At 43.9% G+C, this 24,167-nt stretch overlaps 1 protein-coding gene across 1 annotated transcript in view; it reads left to right on the top strand.

Annotated features, from left to right (window-relative positions):
* The window catches only part of TMEM132C (transmembrane protein 132C), a 278,501-nt gene that overhangs the window by 96,833 nt on the left and 157,501 nt on the right, over window positions 1–24,167 (top strand). Inside the window, exon 3 of the mRNA XM_075013049.1 lies at window positions 16,171–16,317. Within this exon, the coding sequence (XP_074869150.1) occupies window positions 16,171–16,317 (147 nt within the window). The remainder of the gene's footprint in view (window positions 1–16,170; window positions 16,318–24,167) is intronic.

Raw genomic sequence — 24,167 nt, 5'->3', positions numbered from 1 at the left:
TTGCAGTGAAGCATCGATGCGGCTGAATGAACTGAACTGACTTTTGAGGGACCCAAGGAGTGGACGAAAGGCTCCCTGGGAGGAGAGGAGAGACCAGTTTGTGCTTCTTTTTAGTCCTCTTAAAGGAAATGGAAAAAGCTGTGTGAAAATTATAAATATTGGGGCAGGGGCGGAATTAGTACATGGAATGTTTGTTCAATTTAATGTCTGTGCTGAGGAGCTACCCACAGGCAGACTTGAACCTCTGGAGCTTAGTGCAGGAGTCTCTACTGTTTCAGCTAGAAACCAGCCAGCTCTCAGCTAAGGCTGTAGAGGAGACTCTGGGCTTGTCTACACTTTTCACAAAGGCCTATGACATTGATCTGTCTGAGTTTGGCAGTCAACCCCTCTACTCCTCACTGTCACGAGGAGTAAGGGAGATCGAAGGGAGAAGTGCTCCCGTCAAACTTACATCGTGAAGACAGTCACATAATAGCAATTCTAGCTCTGCAATTGCCTTAGCTAGAATTGCATATCTGAAATTGACTTTCAGGTCTAGTGTACACTTGACCTCATTCTTTCTCTCTGTAACTAGTCAGGTGCCACTACATAGGACAGGGAACCACACCTAGGTGTTTGGGTTACACTTACACTGGGGTGTTGGCCAAAGGCAGCCAGTCACCTCACAGTCCTTCCCAGCCATCCCTGTGCCAGCACTTCAAAGAAATGTAATAAGTGAGTGGCCTGTCAGGAGTTCCCTTTCTCTTCAGTGGCTCCACAACTTCTCAGTCCTCATAAACTCAGGTGCCAACAGAACAGGCCCCTAGTGGACAGTCGGTCGTGAGGGCTGACAAGTGGAGAACCACAGAATTCACTGCTTGAGCACATCTGACTTACTGTTCAGTGGAGGCTGAAGGTGGCATCTGCTATGGCTGGCGCGGATGGGGCTTTCCACAGGAAATGATCTACATAATGGCTTACAGAGGGCTAATGGGAGAAGGGCCCAAGTGCATTTTCTTCTTTTGGTAATGCAGTAATATCAGAAGGCCTCTGCTGAGCTCAGAACCCCATTGCATGGGCCGTTGTGTAAAAACATAGTAAGAGGCAATCCTGGTTCAAAGGTATTGACAGGCTGAATAGACAAGGAAGACAAGAAAGATTATTATCCCCATTTTACAGATGGAACCTAAGACTCGGAGACTGCATGACTGCACTAATTTGCTTCGGGGTTTAGAGCTGGATTTGACGTGCTCCAACTGCTAGAATTTCCCACAAGTAGGGTCATTGCAAACCATTTTAGTTCCTACCCTCTTGATCCAAAGTCTCCCACATCAGGAAGTGAGTGATCCCAGTTAAAGGTAATGGTATTTCCTATTCTCCTACATCAGGGAAATTTGTGGCCTTCTGTGGTGGGGAGATATCTGGTCTGGTCATGATATCTCAGATGTATAATGGGAAAAGTGGTGTCCTGAAGACACATGGAATGGCTGATTAAGAGAGATAGCAGGCAGCCACGTGAGATGACAGCCCAAGGAGTGGATTTTTTCACTAAAGTATTATACAGTCAGTGTGAGAACTTTTTCATCTAACTGAGCAAATACTTTCAGACACTAGAATTACTCATTCTTCGGAGATGCCCTAATTGTCTATGTTCTTCTTGTCCAGCAGCCTCAAAACATGGGCCTCAACTCTGCTTATTGAAAACCACCCTATCAGTTGTGACATTTCCTTCTGAGAGTGCAACAAAAGAAAATGAAACCCTCTGCCCCCCAGTGTGGCCCAACTCAAATTGAATTCCAACAAACAGGAAGCTAAGTGCTAGGGTTGGAGCTGAAGCCTGCTCTCGTTTCCACCAAGGAGGGTGTAAAGGTGGATGGGCTGATTGGCTCTCGTGGTGGATCACTGTGTTTGCATTTAGCTCAGGCAAGTCTTGAATTAAGGAGTTAGAGAAAGGCGTGGGGAAAAAGGCAGATGGAAAAATGGAGTGGCAGGGGGCAGATACAGCTGGGAGCAAGCCAAGTGGCAAAGCAATATGAGAAATTGGGTAAGATGGAGAGAAGGGCAGGGAGGTTGGAGGGAAAAAAATGTGTCTCTTATGAAACCAAGAGAGACTTGCAGAGGTTCCCCCAAGCCTTGAACCTCCTGAGATGAACCTCTTCCTGATTTCATCACTGCTTTCTCATTCCTCAGCCGCCCCAGTTCCCAAAACAGATTCCCGCTGCCTCTTGATTTAGATTGGATACTGGGGCTAGCTGGTCACATGTTGTTCTCATTACACCTCCTAAGAGTACTCACTGGAGAGCTGAGCTGAACCCACCCTGGCCTTCATGGAGTCTCACTGTTCATTTAATTGGGTTTTAAAACCATAAGCTATTAGCAGCAGTCTCCAGGCACGAGGATCAGAGCTAATACTGGGTAAACTCAGAGCCCATTTGGGAGGCTGTATTGCAGATCCCTGGCAGCCTTTAATAGATTAAGATTCAATTCTAACATAAAGAGCTAGCAGCTTTGTCCAACGCATCCCCCTAGACTATCTTAATAGCATTTCCTGCGTACTGCCAGCATACGGAATAAGATGGAAGATGCAGTTGTTCTGAAACAGAAGAACAGGAATAAGGGGCTTAATATGGTAAGGTTACTACATACAAATGCAAGGATTATGGTGAAAGAAGGGAAGGGCTGTTACCGAATACTGGAATCCTGTGTGTTCATAGTAAACGAAAACCTGTGGCAATGACTTTGAACTGCAGTGCTCTGTGCTCTTCTTACTGCATTGACTGTGATCCTGGCACTCATGAGAGTCTATGGATTGTTCATTTCTAGCACTGCTAGCTACCCCGATAGGGTGAGTGAAGGTGGTAGGGCTGAATGAACCACTGACAGCTGTATATGTATCACCTCCTTAAGTGTCAGTGAACTCCCAGGCGCTTGCTAGAGAACGTTGGGAAGCATGCTGAGATCTCTGGACCAGTATCCTTAGGGAACCATGTTAAGCATCTGAAAACAAATACTGCAGGGCATCTTCCCTGACTTTTATTTGTCCCTGGAGGTGCTCAACCCCGACTTCACCCAGAATCCCACCTGGCCAGCCACCCTTTTTCCCCATGGGTGCTTGAGCCCGTGAGCACCCACAGAGTCAGAGCCCCTGCTGCTTATCTGAGTTCCAGTCCAGAGCCCTATCCACTAGGTGGCACTGCCTCAATTTTATCCATTCCTCATAAATATAAAGCTGCGTTTCCTGAGTGGTGTTCGGTGGAACCCCGGGGTTCTGCGAAGTGAAAATAAGGGTTCCGTGAGAAAATGATCAGGGATCAGGAACGTGCAGCTCTAGAGATGCGCGCGGCTCTAAGGAGTCATTTGTGGCTCTGGACACTGCTGCTGCTAACTGCTCTGCGGCTCCCTGCCCAGCCACTGCTGAAACAGGAGAACTAAATTTAATGGGTTTAAGTGTCGGCAAGGCAGCAGCAGAGATCCAGCTGTTCAACCAAACTGAATTTAGTTCCATTATTTCAGCGGAAGTGTGGCAGAGAGAGAGCCCCTCGCTTGCAAAGTAGCCAGTGTGCACTCAATGCAGGCAGGGAAGGAGCCAATGGTTATCCAGAAGGGGAGCTAGATAGGTCCTGCAGTTCCTGTGTCATCCTTGCTTCTCATTTGCTGCGACTGGCCTTTTGTGTTGCCATAGGGCGGCCAATGAAATTGGGCCCTTGGGACTAGGGTCGGAGAGCAGTAGTGGCTAAGGTAAGTTTGCCCACCATGTTGGGTGAGGTAACAGGAAGAGCAAACTCGGGTGGAGTTTGTTCAGGCGGGGTTAGGCTGGATGGGTTAGCCCTGGAAATTGCAGCATTAGTTTGGGGCTGAGGCGGGTTAATCTTGGGGATGTGGGGGGGCAGGTTTGGAGCTCAGAGTGGGTAACCCACATCTAAGACTGTTATTAGGGGATCTGCACAATTCTTTTGAGTTTAAAAGGGTTCCGTGGCCAAATAAAATTGGGAAATGCTGATATAAAGCATCACACTGAGGGATCTATTGGAAAGTAGAGCTGAAAAGTTGCTGGAGCCTCAGACCCGTGCATGTAAGGTCGGCGTCTGCTTTCATTGAAAGGAAAGCAGTTATTCATTTTCAGCACAGGTGAATGACCATTGATCAGACCCTTTTGTATTACACGAAGCAAAGCTGTCAAGTAATCAGACAGCTAATAAAGCCAGTTTGCATTTAATACTCAGAATACGTCCCAGGCCTTGCAATAAATCAGTATTCTTCTGTGCGGTAATACTGAACTGTCTAAAGCAGTACTGCTGCCCACAGAATGCCATTCTTCACATTGTTACCCCACAAACTGATGACAGACTGTTATCCCATTTGTTTATTAAGTATGAATCTTCTCCCCAAAATACAAAGCCTGAATAATGACAAAAATGGCAAGAACAGAAGATGGAGATGAAATTATTTCGTATTTATAATTATGGCGTAATATCTGCAAAAGTGTCAACAAAGCATGTCAAAAATTATCATTGAAAAATCTTGTTTTCAGGGAGTTATATTTTCCTACAGGTTGAACCTCTCTAGTCTGGCACCCTTAGGACCTGCCTGGTGCCGGACGAAAGAATTTGCCAGGCTACAGGGGGTCAATATTGTCTAGCACATTACCAACACTTTACTGGGATTTTATAAAACATTTAGGGGTAAATGACAGCTAAACAACAGCACAAAACACTGAGAGCCAGGGCGGGTGACTATAAACAAACTTTATGGGATCATGGGAAACTTAACCACACTCATGATAAGTGGTCGTCCACCTTACTAATATGCCAGATTACAGATGTTGCTGGACGAGAGAATGCTGGATTAGAGAGGTTCAACGTGCATTCGCTATACAGTATAAGATGTCAGTGTTACTTAGTGATTAGAGTAATGGTCACGAAGCTAGAACCCCTGAGTTCTATTTTCAACTAAGCCGCTGTATACGTAGGAGAAAGTTACTTAACTATTCTGTGCACTCATGCTGCACAGGACAATCCTGCCTACCTGGTCAGCTGCAGCTACTTTTTTCCCTTCCTAATCTCCGTGATTCTGTGGAACCCAGTGGCCCCAGAATTTGATCGTTAGAAGCTCCCAACACAACCGCTCGTTTATTGACCTTTCCTGGGCACTCCTCCCTCTTTCCAACACTAAAGCTCAGCAGGGAAGGATTCCCCTTAGGAAATTGGAAAAGCAGCCTTGGCGTCTGCATGGCGGATGGTAAAGTGTAGTGGTAACAGCTGCCAGACACGGACTGGGGAGAGGATTAAAAGTACAACGGCACTGTAGGAGAAGATTACTTGCAAAAGTCACTAAGTAATAATCCTAATAAATACCACAAACGGTAAGTATTTTTCTTAGTAATGCCCTGGCCATGTCAGTTGTGGCGACACCATGCACGCTCAGCTTAGAGATCTTGTCATAATAATGGAAAGTGCATGCAATGGCAAATGTAATCTTGGTGCATTTGTTTATCTCAAAAATGTCTCTGACCCTATATTATAGCTCTACAGAGATCATCTTTCTCATGTGCCGCGAAATCCCTCCTCTGGATTTACCCAGGCTGGGCTTGTTTCAATTTCCTTTGGAGATAAACCTGAGCAGAAGCCAGGCCGTGTATCTGGGCTTGGGCTCTATCCTGTGACCCTTACTCACTCACGTAGTGCTAGCTCACATGAATTCGGGGCCTAGTCCTGCAGAGAGGACCTTTCAAAGGCCTTAACTTGGTGGGGTTTATACATCAGCCTTTTTAAGTTCCTCCCATATAGAATCTGAGCAGTTCAATCACTGCTTGCATTGCCCTGCTTCTTTTAAATCCCAGGTTCATATAGATCCCCCTTCTCCCGTAGATGTTGTTGCTGGCTAGGAAATGTTTGATTTCAGGTATAAAATCACTGCTGAGTAATCCTGGGAAAATTCTCGAGGCCCCAAAAGTCATTGTTTGTCCTGCTATGGGCTTCATCCTTCATTTCTTGTGTGCCCACAATTTCCCTTTGGCTTCAGAGGAGATGATTAGTGTGCTTTTGGGTGTAAATCAAGGGGAAGACCTAATGTGAAAGGCGCCACACTGAGGCCTGTCCATAATGTTAGTATTGTCGGCCCCAACTGTTGAGAAGTCATGAGTCAGACTTCCAAATCATCATGAGAGTGGCTAAAAAATCATGAGATTTTTAAAATGAATAATAAATGAGGGGTTATCGTCATTGAAAACACTTGGGTTAATATAAGTCAGTCATTCCTCTACCCTTGGGAGGACTAGATGCTATTTTCTCTTGAATGCAAGCTAGCAGTCTCAAGTGTTCACGTTATTCCAGAAGCTGGAGCTTTACAAAGAACATCAGATATTATGGTGTTGCTAAAACTGTGCAGGTTGGCCACGCTGCTGTGTCCTAGAGAGCCCTGAGCCTTCAGGGCCAGGGAAAGCATGGATTTATCTGACCCTGAGCATATTTGGTGCATGGGTATTGATTTGAACCAGCCCTTCTGCCTTTTTTCTCGCTATTAATTCCGCTGATGATACCAGCCTGACACCTTGGAGCGCTCACTAATCTGGTGATCCTAGGCAGAGGTCAAGCAGGGTGTTTGTGACAGTTTAAGGAGCTGCCCTGCTTTTACTTTATTAGAGCATCTGTGACTCATTTCAGTGTTAAATAGCTGGTGCCACATTCAGAGAGGGAAGGGACCTGGATGAAGCAGGATTTCTGCACCACTCAAGGCAGTCTGTAATAGTGTTGTTTCCCCTAAAATCTCTGCTATCCAGCTGATCCAAGTTCAACAGAGTAGCAGCCCCATGACAGCTATGGAGTTTGCAATGTTTATCTTTGCTAGAGGCAGAATGTTAACAGGTTGTAAATTCAGGCTGAGTTTACTCACTGCCAGAAAGACAACCCTGGAGTCTCTACATACCATAGATCACTCCTGAATATATATTTTTCTCATGTCTATCCTATAATCCCTTAACTAATGCTGGGGAAAAGGTATTAGTGCTCAATGCTGGGGAAAGCAGTTTTGCTGGGAAATATATTAGGAGCTTATATGAGTAGTTCACTGATTCAGAAAAATAATAATAATTTGGCTGGGAATTTGAAGGGATCACAAGGGTTAACAAACAGTTAATCACCAAAACAGACCTGAGCTAATCCAGATGGGAAGTTCCCCTAAGTGTTCACCCCCTGGTTCTTTTGGTTCCTTTAGTTTAAATGTTTAAAATGTAGCCGTGCAGTCCACCACTGCTGTGGAGCTAAGCTGTTCAAAGTGACCTTAGGGAGATGAGATACAGGTTGAACCTTTCTAATCCAGAGCGCTCTCATCCAGCAACATCCGTAATCCAGCGTGATTTTAGTTAGCCAGATGACTACTTTACATGGGTGTGGTCAAGCTTCCTGCGGTCCCATAACGTTGGTTTACCGCCACCAGTCCTGCTTCTCAGCATTCTATGCTGTTATTTAGTTATTTCACCCTAAATGTCTTCTAGGAACCCAGAAAGCAGGGGAAGAGTTGGTAATGTGCTAGACAATATTGACCTCCCAAGGTCCAGCAAATTCTCTTATCTGGCATTGGTAAGGTCCCAAGGTTCCGGACGAGCGAGGTTCAGCCTGTACCTATTCCCACTGACATCAGTAGGACTACTGTTGCTTTCAGTGAGAGTTCAGTGCCTAAATAATGGGCCAGGATGATGAAATCCATGGGGTGCCTTTCAAATATCTCACGAAAGGTGCAAACGGGCAGCCTGCAAGCATGGACACCTCCCTCTACCTCCTCGAGAGCCTGAGGGATGGGAGAGATAAAAATGGGCCTTCGTGGCATTCCCAAGATGTCACAAATCCATGCCTTGGCCTGCCAAATAGGGTGAAGTCAGGGAAGTGAGTTGCACACCCAAGAATTCTTCACACTCAGTTCTCTGCCAAAAACATCTTCTTGTTTCTGTCCAGGAGGCTCCGGTCAGGCAGTGTTCCAACCCAGAACAAAAAGCCATTCCCTGCCCCAAAGAAATTTCACCTCAGTATATGACAAGAGACATCGGTTGGATACAGATAAGCCAGCATATATGGGATGAGGTCCTTAGTCCAGAGGTGGGCAAGATAAGTCCTGCAGGCCAGATCTGGCCCACCAGGCCTTTTAATCTGGCCCACAGCCGAACCACGGAGAGAGACAGCAAGCTTTGGGTGCTACCCCCCACTCCCAGCCAACTCTCTCAACTCCTATTAGCTGGAAAGCAGCCAGTGGAGGCTCAGAAATCAGCAAAATCTCTCTGCTCCTATTGGCTGAAACGTGAAACTGGGGCGGCGGTTGTGCAGCACAATTTCTCAGCTCCTCTCAGCCAATTTCTGGCCAATAGAAGCTGAGAGAATTTGCCCTCTCCACCCCCAGCACAGACAACCACAGAGAGCAGCCAATGGGCTCATGCTGCTGGCGAGCAGGGAAGCCAGCCTGAGAGTGTTGCCGTCCAGAAGCTGCTTAAGTAAATGCCACCTGGCTGGAGCCTGCCTCTGACACTATACCCCAACTCCCTCCCAGACACTGCACCCCCTCTTATGCCCCTCCCCAGGCCCGAATCCTTGACTGCACCCATACACCTCCTAGACCCTGTCCCCAATCACCTGCCTCAGGTCACCACATCCTCCTTCACCCAATCTCCCTCTCAGACCCCCCACCCTATCTTGTACCCCAGTCCCTTACCCTGAGCTCCTTTCTGCACCCTACCTCAGTCTCACAGCCCCTCTGTAGAAAAGTGCAGTCCTTGAACACTTACCAAAATCTTGATTTGGCCCATTCATAGTGCTTAGGCTGCAGCTCCTCCAGCTGGTTGAGCACCACTGCGGCCTGCTGGTCCAGCAAGGGGGTGAACTATCAGAGCCATTCGGCTGGGAGAACCTTGTGCAACTTGCAGGCATGATGAAAGGAGGTAAGGAACCCATCCATGTCCCCCAGGTCCTTACACTGGGCCAGCACACGCATCTCCAAGTGACTGGCCATCCCGGGCCTCCTGGCCTTCTCCCCACTCACTGCAGCTGGGGCCTCTTTGCATCTCATCTAATCTTGGAGTGTCCCATCCCCTTGAAAAAAATATTGTCCACCCCTGACCAAGTCTCTTCTTGTCAGAGCTGAGAATGGGTGACAGAGGATGGCTCACTTGATGATTACATGTTCTGTTCATTCCTTCTGGGGCACCCAGCACTGGCCAGTCAGAAGACAGAATACTGGGCTAGACTGACCTTTTGTCTGACCCACATGGCCATTCTTTTGTTTTCCAGGTGAAAAGAAAAGACTTTCTAAATAAAACCAGTGCTGTTTAATTGGTGCAGTTTGTCTACTTCCTGAATTTTATGGGTGCCTCAAGATGGCTGTAATCTGCTGATTTAGTAAGGAAACAAAGATGAGAAGGGAATGACTTAAATTGTGGCACAAAGAGGTTGAATTTCTTATGGCAGCACTTGAGAAGGTTGAAGACTTGCTGGAAAATGCAGCCCAGGAACAGGTCAGAGCTACCAGAAGAAGTTCTTTGGATTTTTTTTAAAATTGATCCTGAGATGAAGAAATCATTTCTTACAATGTGTCCTTTAGAATTCAGTAACATTAGGTGCTCTCCCATAGCTTGAACAGATCCTGAGTGAAGCCTTCTGAGTGTTAACAAACATTACAGGTTGGAAAGGATTTGAGGCACTGGAAAAGAGCAACCAAAAGGGGTCAGTGTTTGCTAAGTCGAAGCATAAGATTGGGTTTATAAGATATAGCATTTAGAAAACTTCTTCCTGAAAAGTTAATGCAGTGCAGCAGCTTTCACAGCGCACCTGGGAAGGTGAGATTGTTTTGTTTGTTCTCTGTGAAGCAGCGGTTGTTCACGTGAGACTAGGCTGGGTTGGGATCAAAGAACAGCATGCAAGTGAGAGGAAGGAGCTTAAATGACATGCAAAAAACACAGAATGAGTTTGGAAAAGAAAACACTCTGGCAGGGAATGGAGGGCTTGCTGACCTGGCGTCGGTCACTGGTGAAATTTACAGTTGTCATCTCCACTCAGACTTTGATTTGGCGGCAGAATCATGGAAGGCAGTAGCTGTTAGCTCTCTTGTCAGCATCACAACAGTCCAACACCATACAGCAAGCCTGGCAGCTTCTTTTGAGGAGGTACTCCAAATTAGACTAGTCTGTATCTTCAGAAAACAAAGCAAGCAGTCCTGTTCTCTTCAGATCTGGAGAGAAGTGGGCCTTTCCCACGAAAGCTCATCTCCTAATAAATAATAGTGTTAGTCTTTACGGTGCTACAAAATGCCTTGATTTGTTTTCTGAAGATACAGACTAACATGGCTACCTCTCTGTGACTAGGAAGGCATTGGAAGGCATTTAGGATTGGGATACATTGCCTAAGCTATGGCATGTGAAGAAATTTGCAGAGCTCATAGCTTGTCCTGTCAACATCTTGTTGGCAGGTGGTATCAGCTTATCATGAGCGTAAACATGCCCCCAAGATTTTAATTTAAATGAGAAAATTGTAATGTGAGAAAGCTTCAAAGACTCCTAGAGTCATAAATCACATCTTCCACTGTCTCTGGCTGATTTAATTGCTATTTGGATGTACTGCATTTATCAGATGCATACTGTATATAGTTACTGATAAACTTGCAGTTTCTTTTAACCTGACAGCAAAAGAGACACCAAAGTGCAATAACGAAGAGCTATATAGGTGTAGCTGATCTGAACACATTAATTATGTTTATTTGTCTCTAAAATTTACACTTTGGGAAGGCTGAGACATTATAGGCTTAAAAGAAAATTTGCCGATGAAATTAAAGACTTCAATTTTTGATTGGAAATAGTAAATCTTAACAAAGTTGGTTTACCGTTGTGGGGTTTTCTAAAATTCCTTTATTTAGTTTTGGCAAGAATCCACCAGTGACATTCAAATGTAAAGGTTCTGGGAGACTCTATGTTATTTGCTGTTTGTTATCTCAATGTTATTTGTTTTCCCTGCCAGAAAAATGCTCCAGCTTTCTGTTGGAGTAAAAAGAGGAAAAGACGACTCAAAGTCTGAGGCAAAAATGAGGTACAAGGGTTTTTTTGTGATGCAAATTAGTAACAATAGAGATCCAGGCATTACCTCACTCAACATTCTACCTACTGCTTGGGAAAGGGCTTCAAAACCATCCTTAGAGAAACCCCAATCCAGTGCTAACCTGCAGCCAACCTCACCATGATTTTGTCCCGTTCTAAAATAAAGGTGATTCATCTCTCCATGGTGTGGTTTAGTTCTGCTGAATGATCAAAAACTACAGCCCCAATCTAGCAAAGGCACTTATGCGCATGCTTAGCTTTCACCATGTGAACAGCTCTCTGCAGATTAGTCATTCTGCTCTTGGGTTTAAAGGCATGCATATGCTTCAGGGCTTTGCTGGATTGGGGCCTATGTTTAGAACTTTCCCCATGCTCTCTTCCTCGCCCCCCGTGGCTCACCTGCGGAGGGTGGTGAGGGGAGAATACATCCTTCTCCCTTTCCGAGTGTATATACTGCTGGAAGACAGCAGGATTCTTGTCTCTGTCTTATCTTGCTGGCTGACAGGTGGTGGTGTCTCTGTTTCAAGTGCTAGAGTGAGTTCCTGTCTGCCAATCATGAGAGAAGCAGAACAATGCAGTACAAGTTCAGGGACCAGAATAGGATTTTCATGCATTCGAACACTGGGTTTGACAGGGTAGGCCATGAGCCTTGGTTGGATTACTACATACATAGAAATCACGTAGTCAAAATAGCTGAAGAGGTCCAGCACAAGGGTCAGCAACCTTTCCAAGCTGTAGTGTCGAAATCTCACTTTTTGGCTTGTATGTACAGTCTGAGCTTAGTGATATTTTTTAAAGTCACCAATAGTCCTACTTACAACAGCTTTATTAATAAACACATTGAGATGCAGAGCTTTACCATTTAGGTGGTAGTTGGTAGCATGAGCTGGTCTTTTGTTAATCCACTGGCAGCATGGCTTTGAGCAAGCTCCTGGCTACATGGGGGAGGACGGGTAGGGCTGAGCTCCCGCCTCACATGCTGATAAACTTGGCATGTGTGCCTGGGGGGTTGCTGATCCTTGGTCTAGCAGCATTCCTATGTCACATAGCTTATGGCCAGGGCAGGGCAAACAGCAGAATTCAAGTCCTACCTTGGATGGAGGTTCAAAATCAATGCTGTGCTCATGGCTGCCTTAGAAATGTCTCTAGTCTGTATTCTAAGGTCTAATTCTTTGGATATTTGGACAATAAATGGCTGGAGCAAGCGTAACCACTTCAAACACTCGAAAGAACTGCAGTGGTGGTAGATGAGAGATTACTGCTCGGCTAGGTGATGGAAAATGTGGCCCAAGGAGATGGAAAAGGAAGCATGAAACAAAATGTGAACAACGGAAGACTAAATCTGACCTGTTTACTTCTGACACTGGGGTTCAATGAACTCCAGTAGGTCCTACTCCCTTCTGATGATCAGTCCCTCTTGCTGTTGGGGAAAGCAATCATGATACATTTGGAATTATAAGTGGCCAAGCATTTCAGATGTGCTGAGCGACAAGTTTCTGTGGGTTGGCACAATTCATTTCAAGGAAAGGAGGAATACAAACAAGTGGCTGGCTGGGTGATTCTATGTGATTGAATAGGCACAGCAGAGAGGGAAATTGGTCAATTGGAGTGGGAAAGTATGCTCCAAGGAAGCCTAGAGTACCCAGCTGCTTGTCATCTACAGTTATTGTCACCCACTGCACTCGGCACAGCTTAGAGAATGCAGTATACATGTATAAGACACATGGGTCAGACAGGTAAATACAGAGGACTAGCAAGCAATTTGGCTCATGGGTCTTTAGTCTAGGGGTTTGTGTGGAGCTAGAACTTAAAAAAATTAGATACATAGTTGGTTAGTTAAGGACTATTTAATTGCAGCCATACAATAAGGTCAACCCATCTTTGGAAAATAATTCTATAGACTTTTCCCTGCTAGCAGTCAGATGTGTGTAAATTAACATTTAAGTGAAAACATTTGTGGCATGCGTGTAGAGACCTACTTAAAAGTACATGGGACTCAGTATGGTCTGACCTCATTCTGAGTCATCCGTTGACCTTGTTATATAAAACTCAGTGCCCCTTTTAGAGGGAGAGTAACAGATTACACTGCTGCATATTTATTTAGGAGGCTAAGTCTTCTGCGTATTCATACCCTAATTCCAGTGCTAAGTCACAACATTGATTTTCCTTACTAAATGTAACCTACTTTATTCCTGAATGGTATGTTTCTTTAAATGGGTTTTACATAATGGTAAATGTGAAAGCCACTCATCCTAATGCCCAATATTGTAGCTAATTAACAAAATGGTATTGTCCTGTGGTGGTAGATTGTACTACTAACCTTGGCCAGATAAAGTGTCCTCCCTGATAAACAAGAGTCCATCCATTGATTATTTCAAGTTGCATGGTTGAAGGAGCAATTTGTAACTTCTTAGGAAATTGTAATCCTACTCAAAATTCAAATGTTGTATATCCAATTTCAACTGACATTGTGCCATTTCAAAGCCATTTTCAAGTGGAAGAGGCCCAAAAGGTCTAGGTGAAAGGTTTGTTTTTTAAATCTTTCTTTGGTGATATTTCAGCATTTAAGCAATGGGTGTTCTTCAGATTTGGATTTCAGAGGTTTTATTAAATTTCAATGCCAGGACAAGCTAATATTTTTAGTGAAGGATTTATGAAAAAATTTAAAAGGTTCATAAACACTCAAAGGAGATCTGTTAGAATAATTGATTGTTCTTATTTTGGATAAACTGAAGTGCAGAATTGGTGGGGGAGAGGAACTGTTTCACATTAATCCAAAACTTTTTTTTTTTGGTGAAATAAAAATTTGATTTTGGTGGAAATTAGGCACGTAGATGCCTTCTGGATTTTCTCAGCCATGTATCTGCATTCTTAGGTGTCTGATAACTTTTCAAAAGCTGGTCTTCAGAGCCTATTTTCCATTGTGCTCTGTCTGATTTCTCCCTGGCTTCCACTGAGGTAAGTCCCACAAGGACACCAGTGGCATGATTTAGAACAGAACTTAGGCTGGTATAACTGATGCTGGGGCCAGGCTGTTGCAAAACCAGGGTGTTGTAATTGACTCTAATTCACAACACGTGTGCGTGCACACATATAAGTAGGAGAATCCAACTCTGAGTGACTTCTGTAAGCTCACAGATGCTCTGGAGCAGGAGACTCTATTAGCGCCAATGTAGATGGATAGGTCTCTTTCATTCTTGATGTCCTGTAATGAAAATTGATTGTCACCAAAATTGGAGTCATAATTTTTGCACTTGAGAGACTCTTCAATCACTTTATAATCTCTTTAATTAAACCTGACAACATCCCATGCTGATGGTATTAGAGGCCTAGGAAGAGATTAACTTGTCCAGGGTTGTGCAATAAATCCATGGCAGAAATGGAAACACGGATCCCAGCTCTCATCAATAGACTACATTATATTAAAGTTTCTAAAAGATTATTTTCCGGAAATGACATTAGAGAGAGAATAAGAGAATCCAAAAAACAAAAAGCAAGAATGCAAACCAATCTGATGTCAATGCCCCAGAACTACAAATAGATGAGAGGCAAGGAAGAGGGTTACTTTAAAAAGCTACTACTCATAGGATATAGCTAAGGCTACTTATCTACAAGTTGGACCTCCCTGGTCCAGCACCATCAGGAAGTGACTATTCCCAAAGGAGGGAATTTACTGAACTAAGGGAGGTCCCCTACCACAGGACTGGCTCCCCTACCGCCAGACCTGGCCCCATTGCCACCAGCTGCCACCCTGGCCAGGCTGCTGGATGTCATCCTTGCTACCAACCACTGGGGCCCCAGCCAGGCAGCCGGATGTCAGCCTCATGGCTCTCTGGTCCAGGAACATCCGTGTTCCAGCATTGCTGAACCCACTAATTCCAGTTTTCAGACATACAAGCAGTGCTGCCTCTTTCTTTGGTATAATTTTAGTCACTCAGAGGCCGTGTCTACACGAGCCAAAAACTTCGAAATGGCCATGCAAATGGCCATTTCGAAGTTTACTAATGAAGCGCTGAAATACATATTCAGTGCCTCATTAGCAAGCAGGCGACTGCGGCGCTTCGAATTGACACAGCTCGCCGCCGCGCGGCTCGTCCAGACGGGGCTCCTTTTCAAAAGGACCCCGGCTACTTCAAAGTCTCCTTATTCCTATCTGCTGATGAGCCGCGCAGCGGCGAGCCGCATCAATTTCGAAGCACCGCGGCCGTCCACATCCTAATGAGGTGCTGAATATGTATTTCAGCGCTTCATTAGTAAACTTTGAAATGGCCATTTGCGTGGCCATTTCGAAGTTTTTGGCTAATGTAGATATAGCCAGGGTGTGACTAAGCTACCCCCTTGAGCAATGTAAACTACACCCACCGCAGTGCTTGTGTGGACAACGTTATGTTGGTGGGAGAGCTTCCCTCACTGACTTACACAGTGTTATTTGCAGGGGCTGCCATAATTAAGGGTCTTCAATCAGCTTGAAGCATCTGTGCTAGCAGTGCTACAGTCTCTTTACCTCTGTAAGACCTGCACGGTAGCCATAGCTTAACTGTAGGTTCCTCATACTTTTTGTGGGTGTTCCACACTGGGGAAAATTTCTACTACATGAGGAACTTTTGCAGAAATAGGGGGACGACTGTCCTGTGTATATTTTGATACATCACATTTGTCATAAAGTGCCTCCAGAGAGCCTGTCTTTCCCAGAAAGTAACAGAGAGGGAGCCGTGCTAGTCTATATACTATCAAAACAAAAAAGCAGTCAAGTAGCACTTTAAAAACGAACAAAATAATTTATTAGGTGATGAGCTTTTGTGGGACAGACCCACTTCTTCAGACCATAGCCATACCAGAACAGACTGACATGAAGATATCATGATCATGATGATCCCTTCTGGCCGTAAAGTCTGAGACGATGGAAATAGATGTTCATTTATCCTGTCAATAAAATTAAAAGGCTGCCATTGGTCTGCATTAATGTTATCCCTCCTGCTTTCTTTACTGGGTTCAAATGGATTTAGAAACACCCTCAGTGCTCTCCTTAATTCTGATGTGTTGAATTTTTCTGAGCTGCATTAGGAAAGCTACCATTGTGAACGCCCCTCTTCTAAATATTTCATGATCACTGCTCCCAACAGGGCCAAGGTGAAGAAGGGTGTGAATATTCTTAGTGCGAAGACAAGTGATCCCCAGCAATGGGACGTGAAGCAGGAAGTGGGGAATGGTGGAAAACATTCAACTACAACTGTTAGCTGTCAAAGGATAGCACCAAATTCAAGGAACAGGTAAGAATGCTCGTATCTGCTCGCCATTAAACTAATTTATATCCACAGTGCCATCTATCACTTGAAAGAGTGAGGGCTCATGTTAACCACTATTTTAGCTGAACTATTAAACCTACAGCCTGGAAATCTGGAGATACTCATGTTAACATAGTACCATCTGCTGATCTATAACTGGGTATCTCACTTTAAGATGAAATACATAGAACAGAGCAATATTTTTCAGCATGAATGTCTTTAGTAAGCATAGACTTGTCTGGCTTGAAAGCTCTGACCTTGTTTCAGCCCTGGTTGCTCTATTGAGTCACTAATGAACTCTTCTGTAATGAGCATTGCTAACTCATGAGCATTAATATGGGATTCTCATGCAAAATGTTTGGTATTGACAGTGTATGGTATAACAGAAAAAAGTTTGGGGTGTTTTGTTTAGGGGATTTTGTGGGGAGTACATGAACAATTATTTTCACCCACAGTTTTTCCAACTTGAAGTCCTTTGTACCTGATTGGGTCACTCTGACATATACAGAAGGAGGAGTCTACTTCCTTCTCACTATTAGGAATAGAAACCTATGGATAATAAGTACATTTGATAGGAATAAAAACAGGTAAGTTATGAATGCTTATGCTCTAGGACATAAGCTAACCACTAACTGCCTGGGCACAGCAAGAAATCCACCCTGTGTCTGTCCAATGCATCATTGCTTTCATCTTTTATTGAAACATTTAGTAGCCACTATCAAGGACAGACTAACTCAGCTACCTCTCTGATACTTATCTAGGAGAGACTATTGTATTCCAGAAAACACTGCTTTGATCAGAATGGTGATTCCTATATTTCTGTGTTGTTTGTATTAACATACCTGTTTGTGACTATTTTCTTAGGCTATAATGGAAGTTAGTTTGCATCTCATTGTATGTTACTTTTACTGCTCTCTGGTGTATTAGATCTGTGCAATGTTTGATCAATATGAAACCATGCAACGTTTGCTAGGGTTGGAGTTTCATTACTAGCCCAAACCTTAGCTCAGCCTTGTTGCAGGGGGTCATCAGCATTTAATCAACCTTAGGTCAGCTTGTGACACCCCCTGCAATTGGTCTGAAGATTTGTGCAGTATTCCTTCAGGCATAGGGGAGTCCAAGGAAATTTTAATCATGTTTTTACCCTGCACCTGGATAACAACAGTGCATAGCAAACTTCTATAAAATGTTGAAACAGCTATTGCCATGTGTGGATTACTGGCTCAATCCATCTATGATAGACATCACTACAGTTAGGGGGATCTGTAACAAAGAGTTTGCAGGGGAAAAGAGGGAGAATAAATTATTTAAGCCTGCCAAATAATGGTGCAAAAAAAAAGATGTTGAAAAGCAAAGCAGGGCTTTAGAACCAATGTATAATGCTGAATGTATTTACAGCTGTGGCAATATAATAGGTTATCAAAACCCAAATTAAATCTCCTTAATCCAATTTGCATCGTCTCTAATTAACCTATAAAATATTTGTAACACTGATTATGCAAATAAAAGTGAATGTGTTAATTAAGACCTTTTGCATGTGCGGATGTAAATTTCCTCTTTCTTTCGAAAGCATGACTGGGCTGGGATTGAATGAAATGTTAATGCATGAGGAAGTGTTGGTTAGATAGAAGCCTTGACACTATTAGCTCTCCAACCACTGTGGAAGTATATACCAGCTAATGCACTGAAATACAACTTTTATGATATGAAGCTGTATTAATGGGATTTCCTCCCTGAACACAATAATGAGCACCAGCTAGGTGTCCCTGTACTGATCTTCCATGGGAGATGCATACTGAGCAATGGACCTTATGGTTGTTATTGAGCATCATTTGGAGCCCCCGTGGTGCAAAGCATAAATATTCTGTCTAGCTAATTTAATTTAGCTCAGGATTGCAAGCCCCTAATGGTCTCTTTCTGAATTGCTGCTAATTATTTTCAAAGTACGGTAAACCCTCAATTTAATGGACCCTGATAAGAACATAAGAATGGTCATACTGGGTCAGACCAAAGGTCCATCCAGCCCAGTATCCCATCTGCCGACAGTGGCCAATGCCAGGTGCCCCAGAGAAGGAGAACAGAAGACAATGATCAAGTGATTTATCTCCTGCCATCCATCTCCTGCCCTTGTTATGAAGGCTAGGGCACCATACTTTACCCCTGGCTAATAGCCATTTATGGACCTAACCTGCAAACATTTATTGAGCTCTTTTTTAAACTGTAATAGAGTCCTGGCCTTCACAGCCTCCTCTGGCAAGGGGTTCCACAGGTTGACTGTGCGCTGTGTGAAGAAAAATTTCCTTTTATTAGTTTTGAACCTACTACCCATCAATTTCATTTGGTGTCCCCTAGTTCTTGTATTATGGGAGAAGGTAAATAATTTTTCTATATTCACTTTCTCCACACCATTCATGATTTTATATACCTCTATCATATCGCCCCTCAATCGCCTCTTTTCCAGACTGAAAAGTCCCAGTCTCTCTAGCCTCTCCCCATATGGGACCCGTTCCAAACCCCTAATCATCTTAGTCGTCCTTTTCTGAACCTTTTCTAATGCCAATATATCTTTTTTGAGGTGAGGAGACCACATCTGCACACAGTACTCAAGATGTGGGCGTACCATAGTTTTATATAGGGGAAGTATGATATCTTTTGTCTTATTATCTGTCCCTTTTTAATAATTCCTAACATCCTATTTGCTTTACTAACTGCCGCTGCACACTGCGTGGATGTCTTCAGAGAACTATCCACTATAACTCCAAGATCCCTTTCCTGATCTGTCATAGCTAAATTTGACCCCATCATGTTGTACGTGTAATTTGGGTTATTTTTTCCAATGTGCATTACCTTATACTTACCCACATTAAATTTCATTTGCCATTTTGCTGCCCAATCACTCAGTTTGCTGAGATCTTTTTGTAGTTCTTCACAATCCCTTTTGGTTTTGACTGTCCTGAACAACTTGGTGTCATCTGCAAACTTTGCCACCTCACTGCTTACCTCATTTTCTAGATCATTGATGAACAAGTTGAACAGGATCGGTCCCAGGACTGACCCCTGGGGAACACCACTAGTTACCCCCCTCCATTGTGAAAATTTACCATTTATTCCAACCGTTTGTTTTCTGTCTTTTAACCAATTCCCGATCCATGAAAGGATCTTTCCTCCTATCCCATGACCGCCTAATTTACATAAAAGCCTTTGGTGTGGGACCGTGTCAAAGGCTTTCTTGAAATCTAGGTATATTATGTCCACTGGGTGCCCCTTGTCCGCATGTGTATTAACCCCTTCAAAGAATTCTAATAGATTAGTTAGACACGACTTCCCTCTGCAGAAACCATGCTGACTTTTGCCCAACAATTCGTGCTCTTCTACGTGCCTTGCAATTTTATTCTTTACTATTGTTTCTACTAATTTGCCTGGTACTGATGTTAGACTTATCGGTCTATAATTGCCAGGGTCTCCTCTAGAGCCTTTTTTAAATATTGGCATTATATTGGCCATCTTCCAGTCATTGGGTACCAAAGCGGATTTAAAGGATAGGTTACAAACCACTGTTAATAACTCCGCAATTTCACATTTGAGTTCTTTCAGAACCCTTGGGTGAATACCGTCTGGTCCTGGAGACTTGTTACTATTCAGCTTATCAATTAACTCCAAAACCTCCTCTAATGTCACTTCAATCTGGGAGAGTTCCTCAGATTTGTCACCTAAAAAGGCTGGCTCAGATTTAGGAACCTCTGTAACATCCTCAGCCATAAAGACTGAAGCAAAGAAATCATTTAATCGCTCCGCAATGGCACTGTCTTCCTTGATCACTCCTTTTATATCTTTATCATCCAAGGGCCCCACTGCTTTTTTAGCGGGCTTCCTGCTTCTAATGTATTTAAAAAACATTTTACTATTATTTTTTGAATTTTTGGCTAGCTGTTCCTCAAAATCTTTTTGGCTTTTCTTACTACATTATGACACTTAATTTGGGAGTGTTTGTGTTCCTTTCTATTTTCCTACTAGGATTTGACGTCCACTCTTTAAAAGTTGCCCTTTTCTCTCTCACTGCCTTTTTAACATGGCTGTTAAGCCATGGTGGTTCTTTGTTAGGTCTCTTACTGTGTTTTTTTATTTGGGGTATACATTTAAGTTGGGCCTCTAGTATGGTGTCTTTAAACAGTTTCCATGCAGCTTCCAGGGATTTTAGTTTAGTTACTCTACCTTTTAGTTTCTGTTTAACTAGCTTCCTCATTTTAGTGTAATTCTCCTTTTTGAAATTAAATGCCAGAGTGTTTGACCGCTGCAGTGTTCTTCCCAACACAGGAATATTAAAAGTTGTTATATTGTGGTCACTGTTTCCAAGCGGTCCAGTAACAGTTACCTCTTGGACCAGATCCTGCGTTCCAGTCAGGACTAGATTGAGAATTGACTCTCCCCTTGTGGGTTCCTGTACTAGCAGCTCCAAGAAGCAGTCATTTAAGGCATCAAGAAATTTGATCTCTGAATCCCGTCCTGAGGTGACATGTACCCAATCAATATGGGGATAATTGAAATCTCCTATTATTACTGTATTTTTTATTTTGATAGCCTTTCTAATCTCCCTTAACATTTCAGCATCACTATCACTGTCCTGGTTAGGTGGTCGGTAATATATTCCTAATGCCATATTCATATTAGAGGAATGAATTGTTCTCCATAATGATTCTATGGAACATTTTGATTCCTTTAGGATTTTTGCTTCATTTGATTCTATATTATCCTTCACATATAGTAACACTCCGCCACCCACACGACCTGTTCTGTCTTTCCGATATAATTTATATCCCGGTATGATAGTGTCCCACTGATTGTCCTCATTCCACCATGTTTCTGTGATGATAGACTTCAGAAATAATGGATGTTGTCCACCAGCTCCCCTGCCCCCCTTCCCCCAAATAAATGCCAGAGACTCACCAGAGCCACCGCTGGGGCTGGAAGAGCTGCCAGAGAAGCTGGGGCCACTGGGGGTGGAGAAGCCACCGTAGTGGCTGAAGCCAGAGGAGCTGGCGGGGGCAGGGGATGGCTGTGGTGGGGCTCAGGAGCTCTTCACCTTCTGCCCTGTGTGCGTGGAGCATGTAGGTGCCCAGCTGCTGCTGCCTGCAATGATGCTGAGCAGCAGCCATGGTGTCAGAAGCTGCTGCCTGCTGGCAGGTTGGGGCAGCCATGCTCTACCTTTGCGGAGGCGGCTCGGAGCTGGGGGTTGGAGGAGCTGAAGAGCTGAGAGCTGCAGGAGGTGGACACAGCTAGACCAGCATTAATCTCCTCTCCCGGTAATTGGGAGAGGGAGATGGAGGTGTGAGGGGAAGAATGGGGCAGGAGGGGGAAAAGGAAGCTGGGGGCAGAGGACAGGAGTTAGCAATGGGCTGGGAAGGTCATTGCATCATCATACAGTGTAACCATTTGGATATAATGGACTTCTGCCATTAATGCACACATCTTTCTCCCCTATTAGTGCGTTAAATCAAGGGTTTACTGGAGTGCAGCAGTGTAGTTTGCCTGAACAGTGTAAACTGTTCTGTTACGTAAGGTCAGAATAGAAAATGTGAGGCTCTGCTTGGGAGTTTCAGCTTCAGTATACACGTTGAACCACTCTCAGGCCAGACGAGAGAATTTGCTGGACTAAGGGAGGTCAATATTTTCTAGCACTTTACCAACCCTTCCACTACTTACTGCTCTCTAAGAAGACATTTGGGGTAAATTACAGCTAAATAACATCACTGAACACCAACAGCCAGAACTGATGGCCATAAACAAAGTTTGTGGGACCACGGGAAACTTGGCCACACCCATAATAAGTGGTCACCCATCTAATTAAAATGATGCCGGATTACAGATGTTGCCATACCAGAGATTTCCAGATTAGACAGGTTCAACCTGTACTTTTAGCTTCTACTGCCAAAATCCCAGTGAACTCATAAACTTGGTTGAGCAGAGAAAGATGGTTTCCGCTGTCTGTGTGACAGGGCCCTTAAAATGTAACTAATAAAGATTTTTATTTCTCTGGTGGTTTGCTGAAAAGAGATCTGTTCACACAGCTTGCCATGGAGACAATTGCCAGATGCATGGTGTCGTTCTTTTTTCCCTTCTAGCACAATCAGCTCCATTCCAGTAAAGCTCAGAAAATCAGTTTAGAAGGGAGAGAGAATAAAAGGCTTTTAACAGCTGTACAGCCTTCCCCGGCTTCGCAACCAACTTAAAGAACAATTGGTTCTCCCCTTAGGTTGTTACGCAGCCCCAATTTGGTGGAACCATCCTGATTCTCAATTAGGATTTCCCCTTTTGGTTGGACGTGTTCCTGGAGGTTTTATCACTCAACATAATCTTTAACTGATGCTTATTCTTTAATTCCTGGAGATTCCAGGGCAGTCCTGGAGGGCTGGCAACCCTATTCCATGTGGCTCAGCATACTACTGAGCTACCGGCTCCTGAAAATTATTCTGGGCCAGCAAAATGAGCTCACATCCCAGGGTTCACTGTGGCCCATGTTGTTTCTTTGTCAAGTCCTTTGCTGGCTGAGAGCTATCTCCCTAAGGTTCTGTAAATGCTACTGCTGCCCTCCAAAGAAGCAGAGATGAAACACAGTGGCTTAGAAATGGGAGGGAGGCAAACAGAGAAGACACAAAACAATCAAGGACGTGGTTAGATGTGTCTCATTTCCCCTTGTCTTACTTTGGTTTGCCTTGCTTCCTTCCCCCCTCCCTTTATATATTGCCCATGCATTTATCTTGTCAGTGCTTCAGGACAAGGACTGTATGTTGATATGCATCTTCACTGAGTGCCTGATGCACTCTGGCACTCCATAAACAATAACAAAAACCATGATGGGCTGTGTATGAGTTCTACTTAAAATAATGCTCCTGCAAATTTAAGGAAACCACACATTCCCAGACTTTATAAATGTATATTCTTAAACCTCCAGGCAATTGCACATTACCTCTGCTCATCAAGAAAGATTCCACCATGAAAACAGGGAAACTTTTTTCCTTCCAGAAGCAGCTTGAAGCCAACACTGCCTGTCAAGGCTGATCCCCACTCTGACACTTCCAGACAGTAAGAGATCTTAGCAATACTTTGCCTCTATGGGCTTCTGCTTAAAAGCTTCCCAAGGTCACAGGTTCCCTGACCCTGGGAAGTAGCTGCCACCACCCAAGTGAGGAAAAAAACCCTTTATAACTCAGGATAACATACACACAATGTCTTCCTGCGGGGTAACCCCAGGCTCTTAACCCTCCCTTAGAAGAGAGCTTGAAAACAAAAGAAAGAAATTAAACTGCAATCTGATAGCTGACCTTTTAATCTTGGGCACAGATATACACAATACACACCTCTATGACACAGGAGTCAAATCATTGCCTTTAAAAAAAGGTAATTTATTAACAAAATTAAAGGTAAAATATACCAGGAAAGTGATGCAGCATATTTGGTTGCTAGGTGTTACAAAGCAACTAAAACAATCAAGGTTAGAGTACAGAGAATTAATTCCCTGGGATTCAGTTTAGAAGTTACAGTGTGCAGGGGGAATACATAAGCCAGCCTGAGAAGTTCCACATCAAACCCAAAATAAAAATAACTGATTGTGTCTAACTAAACATTTCCTTTCTACTTACATCTGTATGCCCATATGATGCTATGGACAGGATATTTATTGCATTCATTAATCCTGTTTAGGATTAAGCATGTTGGTCTCTTTATTTCAGCCAGAGAACAAAAGACTCCCTCAGCAGGAACTGTTTCAATTCAAAACATTCCCTGTCTCTTCCCTTTGACTCACCTGGCTGCTTGCCAACAGAGAGCCCACTCTCTCT

The sequence above is a fragment of the Carettochelys insculpta genome, chromosome 18 (genome assembly GCF_033958435.1).
Source record: "Carettochelys insculpta isolate YL-2023 chromosome 18, ASM3395843v1, whole genome shotgun sequence".
Taxonomy (NCBI): Eukaryota; Metazoa; Chordata; order Testudines; family Carettochelyidae; genus Carettochelys; species Carettochelys insculpta.
The sequence above is the reverse complement of the archived record's forward strand: the minus strand, read 5'-3'. Positions and strand labels throughout refer to the sequence as shown.